Source organism: Marmota marmota, unplaced genomic scaffold (genome assembly GCF_001458135.2).
Source record: "Marmota marmota marmota unplaced genomic scaffold, marMar, whole genome shotgun sequence".
Classification (NCBI taxonomy): Eukaryota; Metazoa; Chordata; class Mammalia; order Rodentia; family Sciuridae; genus Marmota; species Marmota marmota.
The window spans coordinates 46,339,890-46,367,857 of NW_025999900.1; the positions used below are offsets into that span (position 1 = coordinate 46,339,890).

Consider the following 27,968-nt stretch of genomic DNA (forward strand, 5'->3'; position numbering starts at 1 on the left):
CTATTGTTGAGAAGTTTCTCTATTCTTCAATCTCTATGGTCATGTCTTGCATTTTGTCTCATTAAAAACAAGTTAGATTGACATTTAATATAGGAAAAGATTTTTTTTCTAAGTACTGGCTGGAGATATGTTTCCTAAATAGAAGTGACAGTCTATCCTTTTGTAAGCTATATTTGTATGCTCTGACAACATAGCTATGACACAAATCCATCGGCAGACTTGACCCTCAAAGACCTGTTATTTTATCTATAAAATGGGGATTAGGATCATAGGTCTACCTCAGAAGGCAGACAGCTCTTTGAATACCATAGAGCATTACATAAATGATAATCATACTTGGCAGGTGTTTTATCGGGATGATTTGTCACTTGGATACATTTTGGACTCACTTTTCTCTTGAAAAGATTTTCTACACGGAGGTTTCCTCCTGGAAGGGGAGAATGCAAGACAAAAAGAGAGCTCCCATCTCCCATCATGCTTCCTCCACAATTCCAAAATCATAGAAAGGATTCTAAAATGAGGAACATGTGCATTGAATGAACACTTTGCCCCAGAGGTCCCAAAAGTGGCAGATAAAGATACCCACCTCCTCTCAGCCAAACTCACTCAAGCAGTGATGGCCACCATTTTTTGAGCATTTCCAAATACTCCCATTTTATGGACAACATCCTTCGTGGCCTTGAAATATCCTTAAGCTCAAGGTTGGTTTTATTCAAAAAAGTTTAGGCTGAGCTTGATTTAGGATTAGTTTGACACAATCTAAGACCGCCTGACTTGAGAGCCCTAGATTTTAATTGTGTCCTTAGATTTTTTTTTTTTTGGATACATTGAGACAGGGGCATATCCCCCAAATTCTGGCTATAACTAAAGTCTTGGCAGTTTAGAATTTTTTCTCTAAAGTTAAACCCTACAATTTTTCTCTCAGACTAAACATCTAATTTTTTACCTCAAATCTAAAAGTTAGCAATTCCCTGGGTATTCACAGACATTTGTGTTTACCCATATCATTGGTGAGCCATTTGGGGGTTTGGGTGGTGTCTTTCCTTTCAGGATCCCATTATGCCTCCTAGCACCATATCTAAGCAGACAGGAAGAGCTTTATTAAATGAAAGTTCATTTTACTATTTAATGTTCCTGCTTGGGGGATAGAAAGTGGAGAGAGGGTGCTTAGCAATTTTTTCTTTAATTTTTGTTTTATCAGGCAAAACTCCTTTCTCTTCTGTGAATTCCCAGCCACAAGATAAATAGCCTTGTGTCTTACAAGTTAAATACAATTACCACTATCAAACCTAGAGCTTTACTTTTCCTGTAAATGTCCCTTAGAAGCTGATAAGCATTTCAAGGCAAACTCTGGGCTTCTGGCTAATGCTAAAATTAAACACAATCACCCTGAAGATAAAAAGACTGGTTAGAAATAGAAGTGTGTGTGTGTGTGTGTGTGTGTGTATGTTATATGGAATAATGGTATTTATATATAAATAAAACCATCCTATGGTTGAAAAGAACACTTGGGATAGAAGGAGAATGAATTTATGAACACTGGGCACATGAAACTTCCCCTAAGATATTAAGCTAATACACAACTCAAGATTATATATAAAGGAATTAAATAGCACACACATAGGGGCTTTACAATAATGAAGATTTACATTAGATAGCATGATAGCAATTATAATAACTACAGACATTATTTATCTATAATTTATTTGTGACCAGGGCAGTGCTTTTGGCTCAATGGGTTGCTAAGCAAAAGAATAATTTTGCTGCAAACTTCTGTAGGACTTTTTATGATACACACCTTCTCTTGAGTCCTGGTTTATGTTCTCTACATTTTTAGTAGATTACCTCGGGATTTAGAGGGGAAGGTAGACTTTAACAAATTGAAAGGCACATGGTATTTATTTAGCCACAAGCTAAATATTATAAATATTATAGTCTAGGGACTAAGTGAAATGAGTAATGAGAAATTTGAGGGCCACTTCCAGGTACTACTTAGCTAGAAATGAAAGAAAAAGAATTTCTTAATTTCCATCTGTAATGCATAGATTTCATTAAATCACATTCTTGGAATAATATGTTCAAGATTAGAAATGCAGTGTAGTCACACTCTATGCAATTTTAAAATTACACTCATTTGAAATAGTGTGACATAAAAATATTAATAACATCTCACTCTATGTGAGGCATCTGTAATAACACAGACTCTTCTGAATTCGAACAATCATAAAATATTACATACTTCTAAAGCTATGCTAGTGAATTATAAGTTTTGTTCACCCTATTGTCACAGGGAAGCTCTAGTTTAAGTAGTAAGTAAAAATTCTGGTCTGTAGAGTTTGTCTTTAATTATGAAACTATGGTTATCCCAACCATCAAATGATTACCCTTTACTATTTTTTTCTGTGGCCCAGAGTTGTCTAAATACCAAGTGTCCCAATACAGTTTAAGAGCACAGTTTTATTTATAGGAAAAGTTTTCAAGTTTTATTCTCCTCCATGAAGCTTTGCGCAAGGTTTCAGGGTCCCTCTAGTTATTTACAATCTAAAAAGAACATTGAGTTTCTTAGATAAAAGTGCCACATAAGTATCCAATAATAATTATATATATTCACATACAGTATGTCGTTTATAATTCCATAAAGCAGAGAGGGTAATGAATGGTGCTCTATACTGTAAATCACTCAATCGATTGTAATCATATTGCAGCTCATCTCAGAGAGATAAAGACCTTCCACTCCTCTAAAATCCCTGTCAATACCCCAGCAGGCTCAAGAGAGGGGAAAGAAGGTCAGAAGAGGAAGGAGGGAATGAGTCAAGGACAAAGAGGCACATTTAACCTTCAGTGCCTGGAGTTAATGTGGATTGGATTGGATTCTTCATAATATTTACAGTTTGCTGTAGGAGATGCATTTGTTTTTCATACAGTATTTTACAGCCTTCCAGGATTCCCTGATGCTCTGTGTTGGCCTGGATGATGAAATTTGCCAAATGACAAATACAGTATTGCATAAGAAGTCTTAAAGTTAGAGATACAGGTAGAAAATGGTGAAGCTTATACCAAACTATAGAAATGAGTCAATAATGTGCTATAAAAATTTATACTTCACTTTCAAACAGCAAAAGCATGCAAAAATATTCCCCCTAACTGTGTTACCTTTAATGTAAAAAAATGTTTCTAGTTTCTTTTTTTTTAAATTTTTTATTGTTGGTTGTTCAAAACATTACATAGTTCTTGATATATCATATTTCACACTTTGATTCAAGTGGGTTATGAACTCCCATTTTTACTCCATATACAGATTGCAGAATCACATCAGTTACACATCCATTGATTTACATATTGCCATACTAGTTGTTTCTAGTTTCCTATCCTTATCAATGGGGTGGTTTTGGGTAGAGCTATCTCATTCATTATACATTATACACTCATTCATTCACTGTTCAACACATATTTATTCAATATCTAGTTTACATGTGGATCTGTGCTAGGTGATGTGTATTTGGTGAGAAATAATGACAATTCCTGCCTTGAAGGATCTTCTATTGTCATAGAAGATAAATACAATTACAAAAACAGGGCTAATTTCAATACCTAAATTTTATTTATCAGTTATTAAATGTCAGTAGCTGTCCTGAGTTTTGTATTAAGTCTTCATGATAGCGCTAAGGGGTAGATACTACTTTTGTCATTATCTTACAAATAGGGATGTGGAGGCTTATAAGATTAGTTAACTCTCTCAGGATCAAGAGCCAGTCCATGAAGACCATGAAGTCAAGCTGTGTGTCTTGGAAGGTAAACCCAGACTCCTATGCACCAAACTATCTTATTCTTGCAATTCCATATAGTGAAAAAAAGGTGCTATTATTGGGGTGAGATCTGGGTTCAATGGAAGTCACACAAAAGTGCCTGATGGTGCCTGGGAACAAGAGAGTGGTGAGCACAGGATGGAATTTAGACTGTGACCCTGGGTTTTCTGAACAATATTAATGAGTTTTGTTCCCGTTCTAAGGCATACACACATGTAAACTGTAACAAGACAATCCACACCTTTCACACTGAAAGAATTAATGAGCTAATGTTTTGTTGTTGTTTTTAATTTTTGACTTATTGAGGTACAATGGATAAGTCAAAAACCTCTGTACCTATTTAATGTATACAAACTGATGAGTGCAGGAATATGCATACACCCATGTTACCATCACCACATTTAATATAATAAACACATTTGTCATTCATGGTTTCACTTAGTGCAGTTTCCCCAGACAGATGAGTAAACTGAGGGTCAGGGAAGTTGAGCACATTTGCTGCTGTCACCACTCCAGCAAGAGTCAGATCTGGTATTCCACAAAAGTTTGTGTGTCCCCAAACCCCAATTCTTCCTTACTCTACCCTTCCAACTGACTTGGTCTAGGAGCACTCCAGTTTGCAGTATATATACAGCTCAGATTCATCTGGTGACAGATGTAAATTCACATGCAAATTTACTATTGTTTCCCATATCCCAGGGCATGCCTGACACTCTGCAATCCCCATATTAAACATTTACTAGAAATGTACTTCTGCCCAATGCACAATTGCCAGCCTCAATGTTTAATTAAACTAGATTTGTTTTCATTTTAATCACATTATAGAGATGTGTTTTTTCTTAGAGTTCAATGTTGAAGTCTTCATTACAAATGCCTACAAGTGGCAGAGAGAAGGATGAAGAGAGGGATGAAAGTCTATTCTTGAACAAGGGATTTTAGGGGAATGATATTAACAGTAGATAATGCTGATATAGTACTTATTTTTGAATACTCACAGCATGTGGACTGAAATTGTATTCCCATTTTAGAGATATAGAAAATAAGTCTCAGAGATATTAAGTAACATGCTCCCATGTCACACAGCTAGTGATAGGAATGACCTGGATGTGAATAGAGGCAAGGAGACCTTGAGACTTATATAAGAGACCTGGAAATAGTAAATTTTGTAGGTTTTGAAAACCTATATTTAATTATAAATATTGTATTTGTACATTACATTTATGACTACTTTATACATATAAATATATATAAAAATATAATATGTATATAAATATATAAGCCTGTTCAAATTATATATATATATATATATATATATATATATATATATATATATATATATATCNGGGAGGGAGAGAAAGAATATATCTGTAAGTGGATGAGTTAAGTCCCCAGAAACACTGAGAATAGTATTTCTATGTAGAGTGACACAGAATCACTAGTGAGGTTAATTCAGAATAGAGAAATGGAAGAATACATTAGCAACACAGCAATACATTCACCTTTTCTTAAAAACAGCAAACATACAAGAAACCCAGCCAAATACCACCTTGCTATCTCAATTCCAAAGTCAGACCCCTTTCTATCTTCTTGTATGTTATGCAGTATTTTGCTCAGTGCAAGGTTTGAAGATGATGAACAGCAAACACTACTTCTCCAGTTCTGTTAATTCTACTTAGCAACTGCAAGCTATGATATACTTTCCTCCCTATGTCCCCAGAGAAGTTGCATCCTTTTCTTTTGAATTCTTAGGTTTTTATGAGCTACTGACTTAGCTGCCCTAGCCTATTATCTATAGCCCTCTGCAGAACGGTGTCAGTTGACACCTAGCATTTATCTTTCCTCCTACCCCCTCCCTGATGGGTCCATCTTCTAAGTCCCAGAGAACACGGCCTTCATTTTCTCAGCACTGGTTGCATCTCTCCTCCTGAGGAGAGCTTCCTGTCTGACCTTCTGCTCCATTTCTGGCCACTGATCTGCTGTGATGAGGGGGGACTTTCCTTAGATATGGCTCGGCCTACTTCTTGTCACAGACTTTTACAGATTTCAGATTCTGATCCCCTATTATTTAAGGAACAAGAGCCCAGAGAATTTTTATAGATGTGTATATGCACACACAATCATGCACATGTTTAAAATAAACTTCTAAAACTCTTTTTGATCTACTTCTTCCTATCCCTGGTAACCACCATTTTAGTATGTTTCTAGATATTTGACTTTTTTGACTCCACGTACAAAGGAACTCATGCAGTATTTTATTTCTGTACAAAATTTAATTATAATTATGAAACATGACTAAGTCTAGAGACCTGATATACAACAGGAACAAAATAGTTAATTGTAAATTATTACATTTTTGTAAATTGCCCATAAAGTAAACTTTAGGTAAAAAAGAAAGGTCACTATATGAGATAATGAATATTATTTTGCTTGACTGTGATAATTTTGTTTCACTTTTTGTATGTTTTTTATATATTTAATCAAGATAAGTATATTGAAACATTATGTTATATATCTTAAATATGATGCAATAAATGTTTAAAGAATAAATATTCAAATCAAGGCACACTGGGTTTTAGTTATAGGATATGCATCTCTTCACATTTGTCCCATATTAATATTAACAGCAATAAATTATCAATAAAAAATAAAGTTCTCAGTACAAAAATTAAAAAAAAATACCAACTCCTTATAATGCAAACAGAGTGGTGACACTTTTGCTTTAATCCTTTATTTTAAAAGGAATAAAATACAGTCGACACTTAGTAAGTGTTAAAAACTGCACAACAGTACTGAGATTATAGGATACTTGTGACTTCATTGCCTGCCTGTGCATGATAATACATGCCAAGATAAAGTGCATCCTTAAGGGCAGCGACCGTAAATAAGCTAATTTTTCCAGCAATAGGAAAATGTCAAATGTTTTGCTATTGGTAACTTTTTAAGATTTTACTGGAAAAAAAATATGTTTTGTCAAAACAATTAAATCTTACTTTATTAAAATATGTTTACATTGGTGAAATGATTTTCTGTTGGTCTAAACTTGTGAATTTCCCAATGCACCTATATAAAATGATAAAAGGGAAGAAGATTTATTCATCCATGAAAGTTAGAAAAAATATATAAATCTGACATAAACAAAAATGTAAAATAAAAGTAAATCTAAAATCATCTCAGACAGCCAATCCTTAGAAATAATTATTACTTCCATTTTTTAACATATATAAAACTGTTGTGAGTTGCTATTTCAAACAAAATAGGAATTCATATAAGTGAAGTACAAACTGAAATAGAACTAAAATGCTTTTAGACTTTCAAAATGAATGGCTGATTTTTTTTTTTTTACTACATTTTCTTTGTGGAGAGGGTGGTACCAGATCTCTAGAATAGATAAAAATGAAGACAATCCATAGAAAAGAAAATGTGGTTCTCAGGTAGTAATTGAGCTTTCCTGACAGAAGTAAACCAAGTGAAATCTAAGAGTCTTGCCTCATTTTGTGACTTTCTCCCACCAAGACCCAGAAGAATTTTGCACTCCCAAGTAAAATTCATAAGGGAAATTTTGAAATACTCTGAATAGATCTGTTCTGGACTGATCAGAACTGAGCAAGGTGTGATGCCAGTACATTAACTGGGAATCCTAACCAACCCTGCATCCAAATCTTTATGGACAACTCTCTAGTCTTATTTTTACTCTCAAAGATTCATCTGAATCATTGTTTCAGCTCACTTTCCTAGTGGTCTGCTTGGAAAGAGAGTGGTTATAGAAGTTTCTGATTAACATGTAATTGAACTTCGAAGTATTCCAGCTCATTCTATGGATGGGCAATTATATAACTGTATCTTTCTGACAGGTTACAGTTGCTTAACTTTTCTGGTCAGATACTACAACCAACATAAGTGTATTTCGAGCTCTCCTGCTTTGATTTTTTTGCTTCTTGCTGCTCCCCATCCCTCCTGTTCTAACACCCCTACTCCCACTGGTCCCTGCAGCTACTTATAACAAGCAAATTGTTGACTAAAGGGAGCAAGAATTTGGGCAATAATTGTGTACTTTGAAACCTCACTGCCATTGGAAAGCACAGAAGCAACTGCACACCCAGTTGACATGGCCAGCCTTGAGTGACTTGATTTGCCCACTCAAGTTCATGCTCTATCTATTGATGTACCTCCAGCCTCTAGAGTAAGAAGCAGTCCTAGTATCTGCTTTCCTTTGTTTATATAAACTGGTCAGTTTGGTCACTAAAGTATTTATGAAGAAGCATCCATCTCTAGACCTCCCTGTGCTAGAAATGGAATAATAGGGTTTGAGCCTTTATTTATTCAGAGGAAGTTTAAATCCAACAAGTTAAGAAAGGAGGAAATCTAAATATCTCTTCACTACTTATTGTATCTTTCTGAGTCATACCCCAAAGTAAATCTTCAAATCACATCCTTGGGTTTTGGTTAGGTGGGAAATTTCCAGACTTATTCAGCCATCCACACCCTTGTGAAGATTTCAATGAGATTTAAATAAAACACCCCCTCTAATATCAGAAATGGAAGCATAAAACCAAGAAAACTGCAAACTCACCTCTCACCTGGCTCATCTTCTCCTAATTACATCCTAAACCCACTAAGAGTATAAGTGCTTTTTGACAAGATAGCAATGGTACATCAATAGATACAGCATGAACTTGAGTGGGCAAATCAAGTCACTCAAAAGCCTTCTTTTAATGTCTTGGATCATTACCACAAAGATAAAAGCAGGTTTCTGAAAGAGTGAAATTCAAAGGAACCTCGTAATTAGAATGGTGAAGATACTGGGTCATCTGGTCCACTCCCCTGGTTGGTTCAGAAATATTGTATAATATAGATTAGTCTAATTGTATTAGTCTAATTTGAAATGTTATAGATGATAAAATTCATCTTTCTTCCACCAAGAGAATAGATCTTTCTGATTTCTCTTTGTTTTTGTTTTTTGGCTTTAAAAATAAGTTGTGTTCAATGCCATTTTATTGGGGATGTCAGTTGATTCTAAATTCTAAATCATGGATATTTATTTCTTACAATTATCTAGGAGGTACTTCTTACTACAAGGTGAAAGTTTCATGGAGAACATACAAAAGTGTGCTTTGTTTTGAGACATTTATAAAATGTCTTTTTCTATACAGTATACATGCACATATCAATGGGTAAATACAAAACCATTGCATTTGCTTTTGCACATGACAAATGTTCAAAAAGCTTAAATTTAAAATAGCCTATAAACTGGTTGTAGTGGCACATTCTTGCAATCCCAGTGACTTAGTAGGAGGCTGAGGTGGGAGAATCCCAAGTTTGAGGCCAGCCTTGGTCATTTACTGAGAGTCTTCTCTCAAAATAAAATGGGCTGAGGATATATTTCAATTGTAAAGTACTGGGTTCAATCCTCAGTACCAAAATAGATAAATAAATAGCCTATAATCTTTAGACCTATTTCTCACATTAATATGATTTCACATATATATTTAACATAGTGACTAAAAGAAGTGAAAGGCTTAACATTTTATTTTTGTGTTTCAAACATGTAGGTTTTCAGAGGCTATAAGAACCTTAGCAGTCCTCTGTACCTTCAAAGATATATAATTGAATGGTTTGTTGGATTCAAAACACCTGCATCCCATGGTGGCAATATTTCTCAACTTCCTAAATACTCTTTTTCTTTTTTTTTACAACAGAGAAAAGGTCTATTTTATTATACACCTATTATTTGGAAAGATTATTAGATCAATGGAATTGCTACTTTAACTATGTCAGTTAAAGAATTAGGTCCTTAACAGATTTACAGAAATAATAATGCATTGTTACTATTTTATTGTGTCATGAATTATTTGTTTTGTGTTGATAGATGGCTTCGGGATGATTTTTAAAAATTTTTTTTCATTTGTATTCATAGCACTTAATATATGTTAATATCTGGTGTCCCTGTGTGTTGTGGATTATGGAAGTAGGATGTTAAAAGATTATTAAAGACTCCGCTCCTAAAATGGTTATAATTTCATAGGAAATAAACATGCCCGGGAGAAATGATATTCAATGCAGAATAGTGGACTATGCATATCAGATAAATATCTTAAATTTGTGGGTAATTTTATATTCATAATTTGTTACTTTATTAAAAGTTGTTTTCAAGAGATCCTAATATTAAAAAAGCTCTTCTGAATGTCACTTTTACAACATGAACTAATACTTGAGTCATGACATAAACCATGATGTACTTGTCACATACATGACAAGTATGTGTCTGAGTTGCCAATCAGAACATTTAGCAGTGTTAATTGTCCTTAAATTTTAACCACTTAATTCCTGGATCTTGATAATTTTTCTCTAAGGTCCAGCACTCATTCACATAGTAAAATAATACCAGTCTAATACTAGCTACTAATACTGGAGAAATGACTTTTAAGTTAGTTTAGAAGGGTTTCTTTTTGCTAATTCATAAACTTTAAAAAAGGTTGAAGAGGCAGTGCCTACTATATAAGTATATAAGTATATATACTATATAAGTTATAGTGTAGTGTATCTTTCTATCCTAAGTATAGGTAAGGCTGTCCATGACAAGCTATTTTTTATACCCTGGCAAAACAGAAATTGGTTTGGTTTGGTTTGGGAAGTTAAGTTTAAGGGTGGGTGTGAAGATCATGTTCTCTCAGAAAAAGAGAGGGCGACTCCTTAAGACTCCTCAGGGAGACTTTGTAGAGTGAGAAACCCATTCTTGGTTGGGTGGGGGTTCCCAATACCACAAGAAGTTCACAATTTGGTCTGTTTTTACTAATCTTCTGTCCATCCTCATTCAAATTGTGATGGGAGGAGGCCAGGTAAGAGGTTCCTTGTGCCCTTGTTGGCTCTTCTTTTTATTACCCTTGAAGTCAACCTCTGCCACTCTTTATCCCCTTTCCTCTCCTAAGTCTAAAACTGGAATCAGAGATGTATCAGTCTTTCTCTATTTCTTTGCCTTTTCCCAATTCCCTCAGCTATACCTTTTTCTTCTCATAGGAAGAACATTATTGTATCTCTTCCCTTGGATTTGACAATTTTCTCCTTAGATAGAGGAACAGGGTTAAGGATAAGTTGTAGGAACCCGAGTCTCCCTCTCTCTATCCAAGGACGCTTAGAGCACAAACTCCTTTGACTCCAGAGTCAGCACCAACTCTCACCTCCTGCCAGGACTTGATGGCCACCCCCATATGAAAGGGGGCACCATTATTGCTCAGTTTCTCCATCCTTCCTAAATTTCCTAGATATAATTTAGTGTTTGCTTCATATAAAAAAAAACACACACACTTTAAATTGTTCTTTTTTTATGGGCACATATTTCTGTGGTTCACATAGGTGTTTTTTTTTTTTCTGTCCTGAGCTGGCTTGGGTAGAGCTACCTAATATGAATGGCTTCATTCACCTTCAGGGGCTCTGCTGAGATAGCTGAGTTGGCTGAGCAAGTTCAAATGGACGAGTTTTTTCTTCTTGTGGAAGAGGAGCCTACATCAGCCTTCTTCATATGGCAGTCTCAGGCTGTGGCAGCAGGAGACCCTTAACACCAATACCGGTACAAAAATGCTGTTCAGCTCTCTGCCCACATCACCCTTTGCTAATATGCCCTGGGCCAGAGGAAGTTTGGCAGCCACCCAGGATCAAGAGGTGGAAAAAGAAGACTCAGCCTCTGGTGGGAGAAATGACAGAGACCCACTGCCAAGGGGTGTGCATATCCAGATGGGATTGTAGCTACTTTTCAGCTTAACGCTGTAGGAGGAAGGAAAGGCTCTGGTTGGGATAACTCTATTTCCCTCTTCAACTTTCTACTCTCATCCTGAAATTCAAGAATCAAACTGAAGTTGGAAATTAGTGGCTTCCACTGAGGAACTGCCTTTTCTTTTGTTTTTGAGCATGGTAGTTTGAAATTACTCTTGGCTCCTCCTGCCATAAAACAAGCCTTCTTTTTTTTTTTTTTTCATTTTCCTTTTTCCTATTTTTCTCTATGTATCTGATCATTTCACCCAAATTGAATTAAATGCTTCGTAAAAATTAAATATCTATACATATTATCATTGTTTATATTCTCTTTTGCTTCTCTTCTTTATTAACAATAAATCATATTATTTATAAAATTTTTTATGTGAGTACAGGATATGCTTTCCTTTTCTTCTTCCATTCTTTTTTTTCTTTCAAACACAGATATGTTTTTAAAACAGTCCTATACTAATCCATACTTCCTCCAGATATTTCTCTGAGCTCAACACATTGTTGTTTATCATTATCCTTTGTTTGTAGTCAGATTTAAGGCCATGCTACAATTCTCACAAACAAATCAATTTGAATTAATTTGCCAAGTAGAGTTAATGAGGCATTGTATGAATTCGAGATTTAACTACCGCTTTCCCTGAGGTCATTTCTTCACTGGGAAAATTTTGATTCTTATACCTCATTGCAATAGTACGTATCTGATCTTTGCATCTCTCACTAAATGATGTGTGTCTACCAACTGGCTTATTTTTTTTTTTTTTGAAAAGTCTTGGAAACACATGCAATCAAACAAGTAGGCATACAGGCAATTCTTCAATTAATACCTCTGTGGGCAGAGAATAGTCGTGAAGGTCTGCACTCTCTGATGCTTGCTTATGCTAGGAGTACTATTACTAATGAAGTCCTAAGTTGAAGTTTGAGAAACATCAAATTAGGGTAATTATATTTCTTAGATGAACTTTGTGGTCTCTTCAATCTTAAAATTGTGGACTTCTCTCGAATTAAAAACTGTAAGTTCCAATGAATTCTATTCCCATAAACTACCTTGTGATTCATTAGAAGACAAGAAAACATTTACTAAAGAGGGAACTCAGTGGTTCTGTGAGCTCTCCATTCTCTCCATGCACATCTTTATCCTTCAGGTTATGAGAACTTATGGAATAAAAATAAGTAAAATTTCCACATTCCCCCTCAACAACAAAAGGTGAGGAAATGGTACACAAATTTTTTAAAGAAGCTCAAATTTCTAGGTCTTAGATGGATAACCTTCCAAGATGCTTATGGAGCTTTCACTCCAAGCTCTTGTTAATATTCACTGAGAAATAATCAGTAAGAGGAAATCAGAATACAAAACCAATTTGGCAAGTATCCTAAATTTTACATAGCATAAAAGGAGAGTTCTCTTATACTTGGGATTTATATTAGAAAAATTCTCAAATGTTTCATTTGAGAGAAAAATTGGTGCACATTTAACTATATTCAACAAAGAATCTGGTGATGTCTGAGAACTCACATGGATTCATCAAAACATGTGTTAACAAACTAGTATAGATTCCCCTTGTGTGAAGAGTTCTATAAATAATCATGTATGCATACTTCATTTCCCCTCAAAGGGTACGATATAAGGAGAGAATGAAGAATCCTAAAGGTGATATGCCCCTGGTTCATCCAGTGAAGTCCCCTAGTTACTCTTTCTATTCTTGTGTAACAAGTTACTCCACCACATCTACTGGCTGACATAAATCATAAAAGTCCCACTTATAACTTCACAGCTTCTGTGGGTCAGGATGTGACAGCAGCTTAGTTTACTGGTCCTGGCTCCAGACGTGTGATGAGTTGCAGTCAGGATATCAGCTGGGGCTATTGTCAGCTCGGGGTTTATCTAGACCTGGGAAATCTGATAGCAATGATGGATTGCTCTTGCGGATGGTGACAGGAAGACTCTGCTCCTCTTGGCCATTGTCTTCTCTGGCTCAGATTCTTGTCTTGTGTACATCTCCATAAACCTTCTTTATGGTGTGTTCCTACTTTCCTCAGCATGAGGGGTCCCAGAGAGGCAAAGAAAACATCTCAAGTGCCTTTTGTGACTTTTCTGTAAGTCCACATTATGTCACTGCTACCATATCCTGTCACTGAGAATCATGTGACTAAGTCCAGCCTACTGTCAAGGTTGGAGGATCAACTCACTCACTCCTCACAAAAAACAGAGAATTCGTAGACATTCTAAGTCTGCACCATAATCTTCATCTTCTGCAAAATGTTTCATTAAAAATATATGATTATTTAATTTGCTGATGACATAAAGCTAAGAGAGGTAACTCTTTCCAGAAACAAAAAACCTGGAGGTAAACATTTTCTTAGCAGATGAGGCTGTTATAAAACAATAAATAAATAAGTAATATTAGGATCTTATTGAAACCCTGCTTTGAAGTTCAAAAAGCATATTGCACGACTGCCCAATGTTTGGAGGAAGCAATTCAGCTGGAAACTCTCTTGGGTTTTAGTTGGTAATGAGCCAAGAATGTATTTGTGCTGTAATGCAGTCATGTGTACAACTGTTGCATACCAGTATATTAGCCAGGCCACAGATGGGTGGTGCTTGGAAGTGTGATTCTTACTTTTAGATCCTTTGATAATGATGTACAGAAGGCTCTCAACTTATGATAGTCTAACTTACATTTATTTTTTGTGCTCTACTTTACAATGGTGTGAAAGTGATATACATTCAATAGAAAACTTACTTTAAATTTTTCCTGGGCTAGCAATATATAGTATGATAATGTCTCTTGATGGTGGGCAAAGGCAGCATGTGGTAGTTTCCAGTCAGATGCATGATCACAAAAGGAAACACCAAACACTCTCCAGTATAATATGCTGCTGAGCTATGATGTTCAGTAGGTTAGGTGTATTAAATGCATTTTTTTACTTATATTTTCAGTTTACAGAAGGCTTATTAGGATGCAAACCCAATGTAAAAAAGGAACTTCTGTATTTGTTGGTAGACATGAGATTCAATGTTGGTTTATGCTATAGTTCAGATTTTTGAATGTCCCCCAAAATGCTTATGTATTAAAGATTTGGGCCCCACAAAGTCACTATTGGTAGCTAGTAAGACTTTTAGGAGTTATAGCCTTATAATAGATTATTAGATCACGGAGGGCATTTCTTGAAGTAGATTGTGGGACTTCAGAACCTTCTTTTTTTAAAATTTTTTATTGTTGCTTGTTCAAAACATTACATAGTTCTTGATATATCATATTTCACACTTTGATTCAAGTGGGTTATGAACTCCCATTTTTAGCCCATATACAGATTGCAGAATCACATCAGTTACACATCCATTTATCTACATATTGCCATACTAGTGTCTGTTGTGTTCTGCTGCCTTTCCTATCCTCTACTATCCCCCCTCCCCTCCCCTCCCCTCCCCTCTTCTCTCTCTACCCCCTCTACTGTCATTCATTTCTCCCCCTTGTATTATTTTTCCCTTTCCCCTCACTTCCTCTTGTATGTAATTTTGTATAACCCTGAGGGTCTCCTTCCATTTCCATGAAATTTCCCTTCTCTCTCCCTTTCCCTCCCACCTCTCATCCCTGNTTGTGGATTGGTTTCTGTGTCCTCTATTCTGTACCATTGGTCCACCCGCCTGTTTTGGTACCAGTACCATGCTGTTTTGGTTACTATTGCTCTGTAGTCAGAACCTTCTTTTCTCCTTCCTCTTTTCTTTTGCTTTTTTGCCTATTGAGGTGAGTGGTTTTGCTTCATCATGTACTTCTGCCATGATATTTTGCCTAGTCAGAGGCCAAAAAAAATGCCTCTACCTTAGCCTTGAACTGGAACCTTTAAAACCATGAGCCCAAATAAACCTTTTCTCTTTTTAAGTTAAGTATCTCAGGTGTTTTATTATAGAGGCAGAAAGCTGACTAACACAGTTAAAAGATCTGTACTTTATAAGCACCAGAGATTCCAGAAGATATAAACAGAAGTATTGCTATGGCAAAAGTTAATTGTAACACCACAGATATAAATGGTGGTGTGATTTTCTTATTCATAAGGAAGAAAATATTCACGGGCTGCCCTATAAAATGCCCTTATAAGCTTTCTAACTGCCTTCGGAATTGTTTGGATGCACTGACTTTTAAAAATCAAATATTCTAGCATTCTGTCTTAAAAACACTGAGTTCGGTGTCCTCTGCTTAAACAGTGAAAACCAAATATGAGAGGAATGAAAGGAGATGGAGAATGGGAGGGAGAAGGTGGGTTGACAGAAATGAAAGAAACCAACAAGACGAAAGTCAAACAGGGAGATCACAAGGTGGGTGGACATGCCAGAATGCAGGGATCATGGGAAAGAGTGAGTCCCGAAATAACACTGTGGCTTTTGCAACAAGGAGGAATGAGTGATAAGAGGAAAGGCCCCTGGGGAACTCTTGAAGAGATCATATGTCAAATGGCTGAAAAGAGAGCATTAAAGCTTTAGTTTGAAAAGGAAATTTGGAAATATTTGACACTGAAAATTGGGCAAGGAAGTAGTTTCTGTTGAATTTGCTTTCTTTGTAGTTTAACTCTTCTGAGTCAGGTAATTTTTCTAACAAAACAATAATCGCATATTGAGAATTTGCCTGTTGTGGGCTTTCCCACGTGCTTCACATAAAAGTCCTCAGTTCATTCCCTCACAATCCCACGTGGCAGTTATTACAAAACCTATTTTACATATGAAGACACCATAACTTACAGACACAGCCAAAACACAGATAAACTCAGTGTGTTTACCAGGAAGTAACCAGACAAAATCCAAACATCAAAATTGCCATGTCACCAGGTATGGTGATGCACGCCTATAATTCCAGTGACTTGGGAGGCTGAGGCAGGAGGCTCGTGAGTTCAAAGCCAGCTTCAACTAAGCCACTCAGAGAGACCCTCTCTCTAACAAAACATAAAAAAGGACTGGGGATGTGGCTCAGTGGTTGAGTGCCCCTGGGTTCAATCCTTTGTACCAAAAAAGAAAAAAAAAATGGCTTGTCTATCAGTGCATATTTGAGATTAATTATAGAAGGAAAAAAAGTGACAATGTTTAAGGAGGCAAAGCAATTACAGTCACTTTTGTTGTTGTTGTTGTTGTTAATATATAGCTTGTCATTTTTGAGGGTGGCTCTTAAGTAATGAATGCTAGGTAGACCTATCCTAAAGAAGAAAGTTGCATTGAAAAAGTGCTTGAAAATATTCTCTCATATTATGGGAGTAAATAAAGATGTGGCAATTGCCTGGATCTGGTTTTATGAATCTATCTGGGATTCAAAATATTCTCCATGGATGAGAAAAGTGAGGGGAAACTAAGAAAAATGAGTTCAAGCAGGAACTTAATGTTGGCCTCAAAATCCAGAGAAATAATAAAGATTGGTGAAATATGCCCTGATTATTGAATCAAGGAAAATATTCCTTAGCATCATAACACTTCAACAGAAAAAGCTCTTTTGTTTATGTTTAAGATATGAAAGAGTTCTTTAGTATTAACATGTGTGTGCACGAAATGTCCCTTCAATAGCTGAATGTATAACCCCAGGGTTCTGTCACTAACATGGTCCCTGTTCTCATCTCCTAGATTGAAAGATACTAGCACATGAGGAGTGAGTGTTCGTCGGCACATCAGTGAGAGGCCAAGTTCAAGGGAGATATAGACTAGAGAAGTTCTGGAGGACTCTTCAGGCTGGATTCCACTCCTTTCCCACCCTCCCACCACATAGTCTAGATCCCTATTTACTAGGAGAAAGAACTTTCATCTGGAAGCCCTAGATTTTTGCTAGGAAAAGATATTGAGAATTAAAATTCCCACCCTCTTCTGATTCTTATAATTCTTACCTGAATTATTGCATTTAATTTATTTAAAACCTTGCAATATAAATATTATTCTCTCTCTCTCTCTAAAAAGATGAAGGCTTCCCTAGAGTAATTGCCCAAGTTCACAGAACTGGTAAATGTATGAGATAGGATTTAATCCAGTGATCAGGGCACTTTTCACACATGTTGCTTAAAGAGCTCAACTTCTGTGGCCCAGGCATGGTGGATCCATGCTATGATGTTGATATAGGAAGGAAGTGGCATGTCCCAGTTTACTTCCATTTTGAAACATATCCAGAAATCTTGTGGAAGTGGACCTCATCAAGTTAAGTCAGGGTCGGCCTGGGTGATCCACACTGCTTTGTGGGGATCCGCATCTTGTCACTTAGGAAAAGTGGTTCTCTTTGTTCAGGGAATCACTTAAGTGAGTCTAGAAAATCTCCCTTACTTAATCATGCCCTTGTGTTCTGGGTCTATTAATTTACTTTCCCAAGCTGATCAGTTTTCTTTTCTTAGAGATTAATTTCTTTACCATGGCATGCTAAAGGATCAAGGCTCCCTACATATAAATGGTTCTTTTTTTCTTCTGCCCCAAAGATGTGTTGTGAGGATTAATGAGATGGTGCTTATAATTGCATTTTGAGCCCCTTGGATGAAAGGCACTTTGTAAATACCAGATATTAGTTCTTCGCTGGGGTCCATCCATCACTTACAAGTGGTCAAACAATCTTGATGCCCTTTGGGTAGCACACCTCCCTGTCTTCCTCCAAGAGGGACACTCTGAGCCAGTGTAAGGAATGTGGCCAGAGCCAAGCTCACAGAGTTTCCCCAGTTCCTCCTCTTTACTGTCATGCATTTGCTTTAAAACTCACAAAGTGTTCCTTCGGGACAAAGGCATGTCAAGAACCTGTGAACTGCCCTACTCCTTGAGCCTGCTCACATTGATTTCCTTTTGCCTCTGGCTCTAGTACATAGCATTTGATCTCTGATTGTTCATTAAACTCACACTCTCATTTTTAAATGTCCAGAAAGCAATAGGGAAAACTTTTCCTTCTTTTATTCCAGGGCTCAAAACAAAATAAAAAAAAAATACCTCTGGCATTAATTTTATACAGGCAATTGTCTTTACAATATTCCTATTAGCATGTTCACATGCTTGACAATATTTCAGATGGTATTAAAAGTCCACCTGCAAAAAAAACATTTTTCTGTCAGGCTGGTGCAAATTGCCAGAACCTTTAAGCCACTCTTCCTCAACTTAGCAGCAGTATATCATCATTACCTGTGGCTGAACCAAGAAATCACATTTGTCAATGCCTGAATTGCTCTTTTATTTTCAATGGTCTTAGAAGCCCACTTGTTTTGTAAATGGAGTTATCTGAGTATAAGTTAGGGGATGCAAAAAATACAAAAAAAAAAAGCAATGGCTGGAGATTTGGGGGATATTTAAGATGCTTTATTTTCTATGGCCAGTTGATCTTTGCTAGACCATCTTGTGAGGCCAAATGAGATACAGTCATCTTGAACAAAGACCTGGTAAGATTCTGTGATCATGGAAGCCTATCAGGGAACCAGTATGCTTCCTTTTAATCATTAAGAGGGTTTAATCATATTAATATTAACAGTTGAAATAAAATTGGATGTTTTTTATATTTCAGCTTTGTATATACTCTCTTATTAGTCTACACTAAGTCCAATAGTAAATTGAGAAATGGGGAAACCAAGGCTAAATGACTTGCTCAAGGTCACACAACTAGTCAATGGCAAAGTTAGAACTGAACACCAGATTTGTCTCTGGATCCCATGGTCTTAACTCTTATGCTATTTTGATTATAGCTTGGAGAAAATTTGTATGACTTCTGAGGAAGTGATGTATGCTTAGACAAATAAAGTATAAGAATAATGCTGTGCTGTTTTCAGTTCTTCACTTGAAACAATTTTTACTCCTTTGGGACTGTTAACAAATTTAACATCCTCAGATATACTGATGTCTATTGGGGAACATATTCAAGGTTCAATTTGCTTTTCTTGCCTTTCTTCCTCCATTTCCTTTTCCTTTTACCTTAAATGGATTCACCCAAATGTAGAAAATGTGAGGTAGTTCTGCACAAAGGTGCTAGGTGTATGAACCAGTTGGGCTTTAGGAATTGCAATTCAGAATGTTCTGCAATTTGCAATTATGTAACTCCACAGTGCATAGAGTACATGTCTCCAGGTGGTGAAATACTTGATAGCAAAGCCGATCATCCCAATGATAATGACCGTAGGAAGCCAACTACCTGAAAAATCTCAATTCTTTACCTCAAATGGAAGAGAATAAACAGAAACACAATACAACACACACACATACACACACACATATTTTAAGTTGAATATACTGTGACTAAGATGTTTTCCAAGATCCAGTCCATGTAAGTGAATGTCAGATTTATACAAGTAATTTAAGAACTATTTGAATATCTCTGTACAATTGAAGTATCTCTCAGTGTGTTTAAGAACTTCAGTCATTATATATTTGTTGAATTAGTGACACATTTATACCTCTTTTTAATGTCATTAGGACATAACTTCCCATAAAGCCATTCTTTCATGAATACAGCTTTATTTTCTGTTAAAGAATTGATTTCACTCTTTATTTAAAATTTCATACTGGTTGGTATATGAAATGTACAAATGAATGTCATTAAGGATTTAACAAGAATATATATGAATTTGATGAGGTTTGTTCTGCTTTTGGCGTAGTCCTCTGTATGAATTCTCATATGCTGAAGGTTGTTTGCTATTCAATTAATCTAGGGAATGGGGCTCGGGGCAAATGAACTCATTCTCATGCACATGTTTCTAAAACAGTTCTTACTAGTGTTTGAGATAAATTAGAATAAAAACCAACAAGAACATGAAAAGAGACTAAGAACAATGTTAATGGGGCAATTTAACCCAATTTGGTTTTCCAAATGACCTTCCATCTTTCACAACTGTTATCCTTAGTACCAGATGCTATCAATCTGGTGTTGAAAACTTAAAATATTTTTCTAAATGTCTTTAAAGCTAAGGTGGAGAAGAATGACTCTCTTATTTTTGGAAGGGTCAAAGGTTAAATTGTGGCTATGCTGTTCTCACACCATATCACTTATTGATCAACATAATTAACCCTTTTTCTAGCCTGTGCCATGTACCAAAGTGATTTCCAATGGTACTTTATGTCTCAAGAGAGACTAGGTGGCAGGTATAGGTATATTTCAGAGGGCCAAGAGCCCTATGTATTTGAAGGGAACAAATCAACATAATTAATTAATTTGGTTCAAATATAACCCTGGCAATTTGGATTTTGGTTGCTTCTAGTTCTGCCTTGCATGTTACTAAGAATTTGTAGCTTTATTTTTATTATTAACCTCACAAGACATTTCCACTGTGAGTAAATATAGTAATGAAGGTCATGGCTGTATTTAATGTTATAACCAAAAATGATAGAGACAGAAAACCGCAATGTAACATAATTTATTCAAGGAGAATCTGGTACAATCCAGTTGTCATTTGAGTATAGTATTCCATTTAAGTATAGTTTTCCATTGTGCTTAAAACTTTAGAAGGTGAATGACACTCCTCACCCTCTCTATTACCTGTGGGGTAGAATTCAGAGTTAGTGATGTAGGTTCTTTTCAGGAAAGTGCATGGTTCTTTTCTGTAGAAACATCAAAGAATTTACCTAAATTTATTTCAAATTAATAGAATTCTGGGTTTGCAGATCTACCAGGGAGAACCATTATAATGATCAGTAATCAGTAGCTATATTAACAGGTAAAACTAATTTCTCTCTCTCACTATGTGCCTACTGAAACACCAACAGGTTAAGTTGCCTTGCCTGTCACTCACCTTCCAGTTCCTTTTTTTTTTGGTAAGAAATGAAATTATCCACTGCAAGTCAAAATTATTAATTGTTCTTTCTATTCACGGCAGTTTTCCTTTGATATACTAATATGTTATGTTTTATGCCACCCAGAGAGGACTCCATAGTATAGGCTGGAAACACATCCATAGTTGCCTCTTCTGTAGCCTTTCTTATTTTTTTTTAATTTGAGGGTGGAATGATGATGAGTAATCATCTTAAATAATTTGTTCAATGAAGAAATGAATGGGGAGCCAATAGCCCCCAGTATCGCTACCCTTTTCCATCCCATCCCCCCATACATGCAAGCAGAATAAAGGTCCTAGTGAGTCACACACGGATTCTTCTCAACTGATGATAATTCCTGTATAGAGATGGCCCTACAATTGAAATGCCATGCATGCCTCTGCTCACTTGGTCTGATGCTATATTAAAACTTAATATTCTTTCTGGCTTTCAGACTTCTTTGTAAATTGTTTCCAAGCCACCTGTTTTGAGATTTTTATTTCATTTTTTAATATTGGTAATTTGCAATGGAGTTCCCTAAGTTCCAATATAGGGCTACGAATCAAAAGTGATGAATTACAATTCCCTAGTTTCTGCAAGATCAATGTGAGGTTGGCTGACGAGACAGAACAGTTCCCAAAGCATGGCTTCATTATTTTGCTATTTGAAGCATATTCATTAAGGGTGAATCTCCACAACACCACTCTCCAAGTCTCTCCTAATTAGAGAAACCATCCAGGAGTAGCAATAACAGTTACCAAAGGAAGAGGGGGAGATGCTAGTCATTAAAAGCATTATGTTTTAGCCTTGAAACTAATTAGATATTTCATGTTTGGAAGACGTGTTCCTAACAGGCTTTATGAATGGATGTTTGTTCAGGAAGAGATTCTCATAGAAAAAAAGAGAGAGGGTGGGAGGGAGAGAGGAAGAGAGAGAAACAATGGGAAAGAGAGGGAGGAAGGACTAGGTAAACTTACAAGTCAGCATCTCTCATAGTAATGATTTTTAGGTGCTAAAAATCTGCATAAGCTATATCGTTACACTTATAACTGCCTTTATTTCCAGATATTTATTTGGAGTTCCTCTTTTTTTAAAATATGTAATGACCTGGGACAAAGAGAGATCTAAAGAGTCACCTTTACTCCCCTACCTATTTAACACAGATGAGGAGATGCCTGGATATCCTTTATGGAATTAGCCATCTCCCTCACACATAAGGGCTGATTTTGTCGCCTTTGGCTTCCCTCTGCCAAAATGTACAACTGCTGCAGATGCTTGAGAAGTGGAGATGGGGGAAGGACTCAGCCCAGGCTTCTGAGGGAGATGAGGTAGAGTGATGGTGGAACATGCATGACGGAGAGGATGAGTGTCCCCTGTCACATGTGACATTGATCTGGCAGGTGAATTACTCACAAGTCAAAGAGATCCCCATGCCTAAATTGGCCTGGTTACAGTGTGGTTGGAATAAGACAGAAAGAGTGAAGGTAAACCTATTTCTGTAAGTGGCCATACCTTGCACTGGTCCCAAACCCACGCCACATGGCCAAACCATGGTGGAGCACAGCATAGCCGAAACTAACCTGACCCCCAAACCTATCATCCGAGGGCAGAGTGACTTCAACTCCACCTCTACTAAAGATAAATTGAGATAAATTGATATCTATCTCTAAAAACTTCATAAAACAAACCAAAAACCTAGGATGTTTTTTTTAATGACTTATTGACTTTTCAGATTGTTCTTTAAGCTGTTTTTTAAACTTTAAAGGCAACACTGATAATGAACGCTTCCAAATGGTAAAACAGAAAATCCCCTTCAAATATAACCGACCCGTAGAAGAGTGGCTGCAGGAAAAAGGTAACCGTCGTTAAAACTTTCATTTTAAAATCATTTGATTCTAAACCCTCATTTTTAAAGCCTGCAAATAAATGTTCCTTAAATGATAATCGCCTGCTGCATAAATGACTGTTTTAATTTTCATTATAATTTGTGTCAGCTTCCACCTGCCATATGTTGATAAATCATGCTATAATACATTGCCATTAAAATACAGTTAAAGGGACTAACATCTAGCCTGCTATCAGCATGACAGCCACAAACAAGGAATTTCAGGAACCTCTAAAAAAAATGTATTATGGCAATTTAACCACTGCATGACATTATTTGTTAATTTGTTTTAAATTACCTCTTACACCGAAGCTTTCTAAAGAAATTTCAAAAGTACTTTTTAAACTCATATCTCGAGGCTGTTTTGATTTTCCTAGTTGTAGCATGGTTAACCAAAAAACCATAGATCCACTCTTAGTAGCTTAAACTGCTTAAAACAAATGCTATAAGGGAAGCATTGTGTTTTAACGTTTGTTTTTAAACAAAGAAAAGAATGAATTTTGCTTTTGCATTCAAACCTGCAGAGGCAAAAAAAAATTTTGTTCTGTTTTATTTTTTTTTATAAGAGATTCATTGCATCCTAGTTGCTGACAGAAACCAAAAACAAAACGAGGTTGCTTTACACTTTTGTTGTGTGATACCTTTGTGTGTTGAATGTTTTATGCAATGAAAGTGTAAGTGGTCAAGAAAACAAGTTGGAAAGGAAAAGACTGTGCAAGGCAAAATAGCAGTTTCTAATTTGCTGAAGGAAACAACCACTCAATAAAAGAGGGCAGCGGTTATAACTCACATTAGAATTTTCTGTGTGGCTTCTCTTGCTTAGGAGATGAACCAGTGTTTTTCAATGAAGAATATCATCTATCTCTGAGGAGCTATGTACTTTATTTTTTCTTGAGCTCTGCTGTCTCAAGACCTCAACCAAGCCCTTACAATTTGCAGAGATTTGATGGACTTACATATGAAGAGCAACTAGGGATATTATGTGGTATGCAACTTAAGCAACAAGAACTACTGCAGCTTTAAGATGGGTGAACACATTCAGACCTTTAAAAAGGATAATCCTCACCAGGTCTTAACTGTTTGCCCTGTTTTGAAAAAAAAATGTGGTCTAATTAAAAATAAATTAAGAATAACTCTAAAAAGCATATAATAATTTTGTTTAGTAATCACCAGCTCATAAAGTCCCTTTAACATTAAAGACAATGACTGCCTCACTTTTCGAAAGGAAGGGAGAACTGGATGCATGTCTGAGTCTCATGTGCCTGAGAGAACTTTTTTGTTTCTTTCAATTTTATGTTAATAATATTTTATTTTACTCCATTGCCTTTTGAAGTCTAAGTTTAATAGCATGCCAGGCATTTTCATTTGTATAAATCATTATAAATTATTAGTAGGCTTTGAGTTTTTCTTATGATAACATCATTATCAGTTGGCTTTCACTTAGAAGGATGCTTCAGATACCCAAATTGAGGGTTGGGATGGGGGAGGCGTGGTTGAGGTGGGAAGGAGGGAGGCATCCTACCTTCTTAATCAAATATACATATGGGTTACTGTATGCAAATAATATTAAACAGGCTCATTTGCAAACTGAGGTTCTCGTCTATCAGTTATTTTCACTGGTATTCCTTATTTTTTCTAATTTGGGTAAGTAACATCTATTTATTCTATTACTTTACCTCTTCCTCTGCCTAGGTAACTTCCCTTGCAAAAAGGATAGAAAATATATACTAAAAGACCTTGTAGAGACAATGAATATGAAAGGTAAAGATGGAAGGATGATTAGACAAACACTTCAGGAAGTACTCGGAATGTCTCTGGAATTATTTTTATCACTGGGGAAGAGATTTGGGTCATAGCATTCCCAAGTCTGTTTCCGGCTCTGTCTACTATTGACTGAATGTCTGACCTTAGACGATCCACTTAACCTCTTTATGTCTCAGATTTCCCATCTGAGGAGAGGATAAATAATACTGCCAATTCCCCAAGGGTGTTCTGAGGTTTAATTAATTAGTCTTTGTGCAACACTGACTGGAGACGTGCAAAGATTTAATTTAAGCGTATGTGGACTTGATGTCGAAATGAGGTAACAATTAATGACTTCCAAGAAGATGAGCACCTGAAACAAAACAAAAAGTCACTCCTGTTTTGATATCACAGTCATAATTTCACAATATTCAGACTAGAATGTGTGTGTGAACACACATATGTATGTATGGTGTATGTGTGTGCATGTTTGTTTATAAATGGTCATCTAATAAAAATTGATCAGAGGAAGTGAAAACAGTGTGTATAATGAGATCTGCCATTGCTTTTGAGAAATCCAGGACAAATGATGAAAGGCAAACTTTCTTGTCAGTCCTTCCCATCTTTCATGGGTTCGCATATTAATGACATTTCCCACTTATCCACGAGCTCCTGCTTAGCAGGGAGAGAGAAGTCAATCAGAGGAAGGGTCAGTAAGAAACTAAGTATGTTCCACTCTTCCTTTAGGGATTTCCAGCTTTGCCATTGAAGTCCTAAACCAAGGTACATAGGGCTAGGAGAAGGTTTTAACACAAAAAAGAAGAGCAGATCTTGCTAAGAGTAGACCATAAGACAACTAAGCAAAGAGAAACCCCCACTTTTCCAATGGTGTGAGGGGAAACTAAAGCACAGGCAAACTCTTCTTTCTCACCCCCACCCCAAATGACTTTGTTTGCGAAAAGGCATCAGTCAGAACCCTCTGGAAAAGCAGTGTAAGCCAACAGTGAAGCAGCTATTTAATCTTCATGTCCCAAATCATGTCTTGCCTTTCCTAATTCTTGGGTTAGTCTCAAATAATCATAGATCACTTTATGGAGCGAACCATAGCAAATGGATTGAAGGTAATCCATCATTTCCAGCCAATTTAATTCAGCACTAAATTTCAGTTTCCTCTGGTCCTCTTCTTATTTGTAAGCATTGGCAGAATGAATACTTCCAGGAAAATAAGTTGAGAACCATTATAGGGGTTATCATTGTGAAGTACTTTCAAGAATATTAGAATATAGAGCCTTGAACCTATGATCAAGGCTACTCAACCGCTAACTAATCACCAGTGCTGGATTTTTACGAAAGAAAGAGAGAAAAAAAAATATGAACAGGCAACAGCTGTGTACATGGAAGAGCTACTTGACCCTGGGGCCCTCTAGGGTAAGACATTTCACCCTAGAAATCTTCTGTTAATCAGCTTCTTATAATGTTTAGCTGTTTCAAATGCCTATAGTAAGTTTTGGGCTCTCAGGAAAATCTGTTGTCAAGAATAAACCATAAAGAGATATGAACTTTGGGCCATCACTCTCTATTACTATACATGATGCATGTATATACAGGACACTGAAGGAATTGATTAGGAAATAATGGAGATCTATTAGCTTTGTTCTAATTGCACCCTTGGGATGCGGAAAATTCTGCTATTGTGGAGGCCAGCAAATGCCCTTTCTATGCTGCAGAGATTTTATAAAATACAGCAGAATATTCTCACTGTAATAAAGTTCTCTGATCAATTCTTCAACCTCCTAAATGGGCATTATTTATAAATGATTCTTGAGTAATAGGACTTAGGAGTGGCCCCAATGAGCAAAGTTGACTCTTGTCTGAAGAGTACCCTCTGAGCGATACATACTTACCCTTCTCTGTCACCTCCTTGTCTCACATTAGTGTACAATGAGAAGGTATTTCACATTACACACCAGAAATTCAAGATGGCATAGCCTTTAAGACTGTGATAGTGGTAGCTGTTAAGATTCCAAACATCAAAATATAATACTATTATATTTTAAAAATATAAAAAATTCAGAAGGGATATATCTAATTCCATTAACAAGTATCTTTTTTTGTTCCCTTTCTCCATATGAAAAAGCACAAGGAACCAAGAAGGCCTTAGCATGTTGCTGTCATGATAAATTACAATGAGTTTTCAAAATCTTTTTTTTTTCCCTTCTAGGAAAGATCTAACTTGAGACAATTTTTTTTAAATAAATACAAATAGTTGGGAGTAAAATTTGTTCCATGATTCCAAACTCTATTCTACCATGATTTTATTCTAATAGTTTTCTTTCCACAGAATTATAAATAGTCCTCAAATAGAAACTCTAAATAAAGTAAACCACAGATATTTTTCATCCCATTAACATATCTCTATATCATTTAAAGAGCTTTATGACTCACTTTCTTCATAAATACATTTTTAAAATTCACTGATTCTAAAGTTTAGGAACTTTATCAATGCCTACTTATTTTCCATATTTTAGGGAATTATTTAGTTCTATGACCATACCTCCAATATAAAAATATTGGTATATATAGAAATGTATCTGCAATTATATTGTTAAACAAAAAAATATTGGCAGGATATTATTCACTAGGAAATTGTGTATTGGGCAACTATTAGAATGTCAATTTTTTAAGTATGCAATTAATCCATTTAATATGAATTTAATTTAATCATCAGGCCTAGGTTTTTAATTCCTTGCTCCCAGTTACCTCACTGAGTTTTTGTTTGCCATATATAATTCCTTCAGGTTGTAATATTAATTTTTACCTTAAACAAATCAAAGCTGTAGGCACATATTATTTTTTCTAATCATTGCCTGATTTGGATATTTATGTTATCCACTTTTTAAATAAATAGAAACATTCAAGAAGACTGAGTTATATACTCAAGAAGACTGACATGCCTCTCATCACTGAACAAAGATTTCTTCATCCTTCAAATAAAAAAATAAATAAATAAACACCTGATGGTTCAGGATTTTCAGCTAGACAGTGG

The 27,968-nt window shown here is 35.9% G+C and overlaps 1 protein-coding gene across 42 annotated transcripts in view; it reads left to right on the top strand.

The window, feature by feature from the left end:
* The window catches only part of Nrxn3 (neurexin 3), a 1,555,288-nt gene that overhangs the window by 1,382,148 nt on the left and 145,172 nt on the right, over positions 1-27,968 (top strand). For 28 of the 42 annotated variants that reach the window (XM_048799081.1, XM_048799099.1, XM_048799100.1 and 25 more), the window contains one exon: positions 23,060-23,149. The exons of the other annotated variants lie outside the window; for them this stretch is intronic. In XM_048799081.1, the coding sequence (XP_048655038.1) occupies positions 23,060-23,149 (90 nt within the window). The remainder of the gene's footprint in view (positions 1-23,059; positions 23,150-27,968) is intronic. 42 annotated transcript variants of the gene reach the window in all.